The sequence below is a fragment of the Triticum aestivum genome, chromosome 7B (assembly GCF_018294505.1).
Source record: "Triticum aestivum cultivar Chinese Spring chromosome 7B, IWGSC CS RefSeq v2.1, whole genome shotgun sequence".
Lineage (NCBI taxonomy): Eukaryota > Viridiplantae > Streptophyta > Magnoliopsida > Poales > Poaceae > Triticum > Triticum aestivum.
This window is the reverse complement of record NC_057813.1, coordinates 711,376,273-711,383,180: the sequence shown is the minus strand read 5'-3', so window position 1 is coordinate 711,383,180 and position 6,908 is coordinate 711,376,273. Positions and strand designations below refer to the sequence as shown.

The 6,908-nt window shown below is 52.9% G+C and overlaps 1 protein-coding gene across 1 annotated transcript; it reads right to left on the bottom strand.

The window, feature by feature from the left end:
• Positions 1-403: 403 nt before the first annotated feature.
• LOC123158572 (uncharacterized) lies at positions 404-6,908 on the bottom strand. Its single transcript, XM_044576494.1, has 7 exons — positions 4,665-6,908; positions 4,193-4,256; positions 3,891-4,142; positions 3,037-3,690; positions 1,685-1,882; positions 1,329-1,608; positions 404-441 (listed from the first exon to the last, which is right to left on the bottom strand). Exons 1-7 carry the CDS (start codon positions 5,117-5,119, stop codon positions 404-406), a joined length of 1,941 nt encoding a protein of 646 aa, XP_044432429.1. The 5' UTR covers positions 5,120-6,908.

The window sequence follows — 6,908 nt, the reverse complement described above, 5'->3', positions numbered from 1 at the left end:
TCATCTAACCATAGCTATAAGCACAAAGAGCTGCAAGGTGATCATTTTACTCCCGCTGAAAACATGAAATGTCCTCGTCACAATGGAACAGCGCAAAATAGGAACTGAAACCATAGGCTTAACATGATGGTCAGCTTCGAGTAATTGACTCACGACATAGGTAGAGTGCATTAATTCAATAGTCAAATGACATAGAAACCACACAACATATAACTGTGCACCTTGAATAGCTAGTACAGTACACTGGCAAAAGAACAGTAGAACACACGAGACGATCAGTTGAAGCAACCAAGCAAAGTCCCGAGACCGGAGACCCTGTCAATGCGCACCACACCACGAATCCACAGACCCTAGGATGATCTTTTGAATCTGCACCACGGATCGACCGACCTGAGGGTGAGAATCATGTCAACGCGCAATTTTGGCTGCCGTACATTGTACCTGCAGACGAGACAAATTGAAACAAGCTCCGGTCAGTATCACAACAAGCAAATGTGGAGTAGTATGTGTAGGAATGTTGTCAAATAAAACACAATATGCTGAGAACAGAAAGAAATCCGAAGGCCAATGAAAAATTTAGATGAGACAACAAACTTTAGGTTATCTTGGCACTGTCTTTCTGCTACTGAATACAGATGCAGCAAAACCGCAAATAAAACATAATACACACTGACAGCAGAAAGAAACAGCAAAGTAATTGCTGCATAAAGTTTAACTGGAACTAAAATTTGTTCCAAACCCCAAGGCCGATGAATTCAGATGGGATAACCTCAGCTAACAAAGAAACTCGAAGACAGATGCAAAACAAAATGGCAAGATCAATGAAGAGGATTGTGAAATGCGACAGAGCAATTTAGGTAAGGAAGCCTGAGTAAAAGTACTGATTTTTTTCTTATCATACAATCCACTATTCAATTTCAGTTTCTACAAACAATATGAGGGTCTGAGCACACAAATTTGGCAGAAATATAACTTGTTTAATTAGCTAATAAATCGAAGATGCACAACCAAACTATATAATTGGCATGTCAATGCCACATATTCGACAAATCTTACACAGTGATTAACAGTTATTCTCTTCGTCTCCCGAAAGAAGGCCTACAATTTTATCTCAAGTCAAATGGTGCAAAGTTTAATAAAGTTTATAGGAAAAATTATCAACAACTACAATACAAAATTAGTACCACTATGGCCTTTTTACAAACTTGGTCAAACTTTGCACCGTTTGTCTTAGGAGAAAATTTACAAGCCTTCTTTTCAGAAACGGAAGGAGTATATCTGTGTTTCATTATGAAGATACAAATAATGGATGCCAAATATATACTCACCAGAGCTGTGATAAACATCACATTCCACGGAAGAACATGCCCTGAAGATATTGTCTATCGTTCCGCATCCATCATTACTTGCCGAGGTCTCCTCGGACAGCCTGACAATCATTCTTTTTAGCGCTGGCGCACATCCAAGTATCAATTCCAATAGATCAAACTCATGATCCGCTCCGTCGAATCCATTGAACTCCACTTCTTCGAGAGCATCCAAGGATATAGTCTGGGACCTCCAGTTTGTAGACTCACAAGGACAGTGTGTCGGGCATACTTCTTTCAACTAAAACCAAAAATGTATATCAATAAAACCACACAATAATGTATTATTGCGGTATATAATCAGAGCAGAGAATTACCTCTGATCTATGTAAGACGACCTTAAGCCTCCGAGTAGCAGTACGAATTCGATCCATCCCAAGGAGATGAACCACAAACGCTCCGAAAGCATGCCCCTTGGCTGTGAGATGTAGCTCGAAAAGGGAGAAGGCAGCAACCATGTGCCTCTGTATCTCCCGCCTAAAGTTGTCCACCTTAGCTCGAAAAGGAGACGGGTCCTGAAAAAACAATTTGCCAACTATGTATATTATCAGTCATAAAATTAAGAGATTTTTTACGGTGCATCATACTACCCAAAATAGTGGGTAGTATTTAGTGGATCCAATGGTCAGTATTCATCGGTTAAATATATTTTTAGGATATATTGGTAATTCTTTATTAGAGGTAGATTTGTTCTTTCATGATAATCTAATTAACTAAATTAATCCCATCAGACCCGACGCTGTGTGCGTATGTTCAGATCAGATCAGCGGGTTCGCGTAAGTTTCTCTTGCATCTCCGGCCGGCGGAATCGATTCGTACGTGTAGTCTTTACCTGCTTGTCCTTCGAAAGAATCCATCCAGCAGCCAGCCCGCTGGAGAGGTTAGCTTTCTATGTGCATGCGTGCTAGTTTCTCGAAGATCTCAATCAACCGGCTTGTCCTTGTGTATTCGTGTCGCGCTTCGTTCGTGCGTTCTTTGGCAGACATAAATTTCCTCGACGAGACCTGTGATGTGAGCCGGGGCCTGCGCTAACACTCAGTTCTTCCCCGGCAACGTACTAAGCTTCAGCCCGGATGACTCATGGTGTTCTCTGTTGACATGGATACGCTTCTTGGCCGGCCGGACATGGACAACGGTAACGAGGAGGAATCGTTTTATATGAAGGCGTTGGGCCTCATCGAGCTGATGGACGAGTAGACGACAGGGCGAGTCAAGCTGGAGATCGATGCCATGCTAGTGTGTGGCCTTGAACCAGGAGTCCGCGGTGTCACGGCGATATGCTCGAATCGACTTCGACTACGGCTCACCTCAGGCCACAGCATACAAGAACGCGGCAAGCAGCGGTGTTTAGTTCCTCCCGAGAAGATTCAGGGGGAGTAATACTACTGCTCGTTACGGGAGGGCACTTGGATGAGATGGGTGCTTGACGATGGCGGGAAGCATGCCTGAACCTATCCACGAGATTGATATAAATAGATATATAAACAGTGAACTGCCTATAATGCCCCTAACTAACAATATATACTACCGAAAATCTGTTGTAGTATTGGCTCATCTGGGCCCTTCAACCACATAAATGGACGGCCCAAATAGATCTGATGTACCGTAAAATGTCTCAAAATTAATTTAGTGAGAGCTTGCAACAGATTGAACAGTAGAGGGGACGCACGACGCAGGCATAAATGTGCAGCGTCGTTGGCTCTCCTTGTCTCTCCGCCGACTGTAGCCGCAGTTTGCTGAGGCTCCAAAGACCAAACACAATATACGGCCCCAAGTAGCAGCACTGCCATGAAATCTTCTCCACCACTGGCGCCAAGACGGTGATGTTAACCGCCACCACCGATGTAAATGAGATGGTCAATTGCTTAAGCTCGGGAGCAACAATGACGACACGCTGTGTCAATCTGGCCTCGCATTGCACGACCAGCTCCTGCAGCAGAGGCGAGTTGACGACCCTAATGACGCAGTCAGGGAACACAGCCCTGCTGAGGCGGAGCGTGCGCAAGCGCGGGCAGCAGGAGAGCAAGGCGCCGAGGTCGGTAATGCATTCCGCCAGGGACAGCGTCTCGAGTGCGGGGAACTCGGCGCCGGCCGGCACGGCGGCGAGGGAGAAGAGGGAGGAAAAGTTGAGCGCGATGGAGGTGGCGCGGGGCAGGCAAGGCAGGTCGACAGCGAGGGCACGCTCAATTATGCCGGAGGGGAGGAGGAAGTCTAGCTTCTCCGGCTGGAGCCGCGCGGCGGCGCGGAGCAGCGAGTTGATGGGGACGCCGGCGCTGTCTCTCCAGTGCTCCTTCTCCTTGGGGACGGGTTGATGGGGACGCTGCTGCTTGATGGGGACGCGGATTTTGATGAGGGAAACTCAGGGTGGACGTACCGAGCGGGCTTTTCGGCCCGCTCGTGGCCCGCTCGGTCTTGGCCCGCTCGGTCCTGGCCCGGTAAAGAAATCAGCCGGTCCGGGCCGTCAAATTAGGCCCGAGAAAACGTCGGTCCGGTCCGGGCTTTGACCGGTCCGCTCGGTCGGACCGAGAAAAGGCACAGCCCAACGCACGCAGTCGCACTCTGTTCGTTCGGTCGCTCAATCCCGACGCCGCCTCCGCATCCCATCCCGGCGCCGCCGCGCCGCCGCTGCCCACCATACAGCTGCAGGAGGGAGGGAGCGCCGCCTCCGCCGACCGCCGACCCGCCGTTGCCGTAGTTGACCACCTGCACCTCCTCCACTTTCCGCCATCTTGTCTCTCCCCTTAGTCTCGTCGACCAACACCTCCTCGTCTGCACCTGCACGCGGGGAAAGGAGTAGTGGAGGAGTAGAGGAGGGAGCGCTGCACCTGCCCGTCGTCGTCGACTGTCGCCATCTCCCCCGCCGTGGACGCTATGGAGATGAAGGAGCAGCTGCAGCAGGTCTCGCGTACAATACAGTTTCGACAGATATAGCCGTAAGTTGTTAGAATTCAGTTTCATCAGACAATAAAGTTTTCTTCAGTTTCGTCAGTTTCGTCAGACAATACAGTTTCGTCAGTTGGAGCCGTAAACTGATCATTTTGCATGACGATCTCCTCCTCTGTCCTCTGTTTGCTTCATTTGCTTTCCAGAATCAAAAGGTGCCTACACAACAGCTAAACACAACAAAAACAAACTCCCAGGCAACATAACCAGCCGGTCCATTCGGTCCTCTCGGGCCTAACCGAGCTGACGCTCACACGGTCTGGTCCAGAAAAAACGGCTCGCTGGCCATCTCGGTCCGGTCCGGTCCGGACCGGCCACGGCCGGTCCAAAGCAAGGCTCGGTCAGGGACCGGACCGGCCCGGACCGCGTCCACCCTGAAGGGAAACCGCGGGCGGGGGAAGAGCGACGCGGCCGAGCGCCGCCTCGAGCGACCGGAGGGCCACGCCGCGGAAGACGATCTCGCGGATGCCGGTCCAGAGGCCGAGCCACCGGCGGGAGAGGACTTCGGTGCGGGCGGCGGCGGCGGCGCAGGGGAGGCGGGCGAGGACGAGGAGGAGCATCTCCTCGGGGAGGGCGCTGATGCGGTCCGGTCCGTCGCCAGGGCCATCTGGCTCCTGGCTGGAACTCCGGCGAGGACCCGAGCTCGCCTCCATCGACGCCCGGATCTCACCTCTCCGACGGGAGAGAGTGACACACACAACCCTAGAATTATGGGTGGGGAGTGGGGACTGACGCAGTAGACTGATGAGTGACCACCAGACGACCACTACTCTGAGTAAGTAGTACGAGGTTCCACCAACATTCCCCATCCGGTCTTTTCTTATTGTTTCAAGTATATAAAACCCAGACCAGCGTTGATGTGTGGTATATGAAATTTCCAATAGACATATAAGTTGCCTAATTTTCTTATATCAGGAAAAAAAACTATGAAGCTCGTGTCGCCGTCTTGACTTAGCACGGCGCCGGTGTGGGTGAACGGCCGAGGTGATGAGGGCAAAAGTCGACGTCGATGACCTGCGGGGTGAGATTGCACGGGGTGGTAGACGGATAATGAGTGCTGAGATGGCATTCGAAGAAGACCTTAGGGATGCGAGGCTAGTGGCTCCGAGGTCGTTGGCAAATTCGGCTGCGGAGGAGGTGGTGGGCTCGATGGGTGTGGGGTGGGGGAGGAGAAGCGTTAAGGAGTCGGGAGGAAGACGAAGAGCAGACGTGGCATCCTAAGGCTAGAGTTTGACATCACGCTGATGTGATGCCCTTTTTAAAACACGTGGCCATTTTCTACACCTTTGGATCAACATCGAATGGCGATCTGCTGGGTTGACACCTAACTATTGTTATCTCGATCCCACTCTGGGTATAAAAGGAAGATGGAAACTAGCAAAGGGGGATGCAAGTCATTATATACACCTCACCTCCCCTCCCCCCACCCATCGCCCCCGCGGGCGACCGGCCGTGCCCCGGCCCTTCTTCCTCCAGCTCTCCCTCACTCCTCCCTCGCCGCCGCCCACCACCGGACTTGGCCCGTGCGACGCTGGCGGCGGCGGCACCTAGCCATTCCCCTCCCAATTGCTATCTGGCGCGGGGCGAAGCAGCGTCGGGGGTTGTCCCTAGGTGGCGGTTGTCCGGTGTGGCGGTGGGGTATCCTGGTGCGGCGCGGGAGATCGGCTGCGCGATGGCATCGCCGTTGGCGGCGAGGTGGCGTGGCGGCGCCTGCTCGTCCCAGATCTGGGCACTTTGGGCTCCATCTGGGTCTGGGCGGGTCGGCAGTGTGGCTTCCGCCAGGCGGGGTGGGGTGCTGGCGGCGCTGGTACCGCCCCGCTGCAGCATGGCCGGCGAGGCTTAGTGGGCTCGATTCAGGGTTGGCCGGGCCAGGGGTGGCCTGGTATGCCCTGCAGCTGCGTCTAGACGGCGACCACGACTGTGCCGGGAGCGTGGGCCTCCCGCACGACGGCGGTGGAGGTGGTTCACTCCCGCGCGGCTACGGTGTTGCTGCTCCCGTCGCCCGGCACTTCTCTCCTCGTGCTCTTGGCCTCGTGGTTGTGTTCTCAGTGAGGCGGCGTGGGTGGCGTCGCAACGGCGTGGCTCATGCTGGTTGGCGGCGAGTTGGTTGGTTGGCTCAGGTCCGGATTGGGGGGTGAGGTATGGAGGGCGGGAGAAATCCTTGCCAGTTCTTCCTGCTCCGATGCGGTGCCGCCTGCGGGTGCCGCCATTCCTTCCTGGAGGTGTCGTTGATCTTCATCCCCCACTCCCCTCTGCGTGCCGAGGGAAACCCTAGGACACGTCTGGGCAGCAGCGTCATCGGCGTTGCATTCCTTCTTGAAGGTGCTACTTGGTACGCGGTGAATCAGAGCCTTGTTTCGTGGTGGCTCGATTCTGGAGGGCGCAGCGGTGGCGGGTCATCTGCGCTTTGTCGAGTTGCCGTTGTTGGCATTTGTTTCTTCTTCCCTTTTTTTCCTGTTGGGCTTGATGTCCTGCTCGCCCCAGCATTTTCTTGTGATCGCTGTTGGTTGCTTTGGAATACAAAGCGGGGGAAACCCTTTTTCAGTAAACTAGCAAAGATATATATTTTCTTAAACTGGAAATTTGCTCATTCCATTA

Coding starts and splice junctions, on each gene's coding strand:
- LOC123158572 (XM_044576494.1), bottom strand. CDS start 5,119: ATGGGGAATGTTGGTGGAACCTCGTACTACTTACTCAGAGTAGTGGTC. Junction 4,257..4,664: donor GGTGGACGCGGTCCGGGCCG/GTCCGGTCCCTG, acceptor GACCTGCTGCAG/CTGCTCCTTCATCTCCATAG. Junction 4,143..4,192: donor CAGTCGACGACGACGGGCAG/GTGCAGCGCTCC, acceptor CCCCGCGTGCAG/GTGCAGACGAGGAGGTGTTG.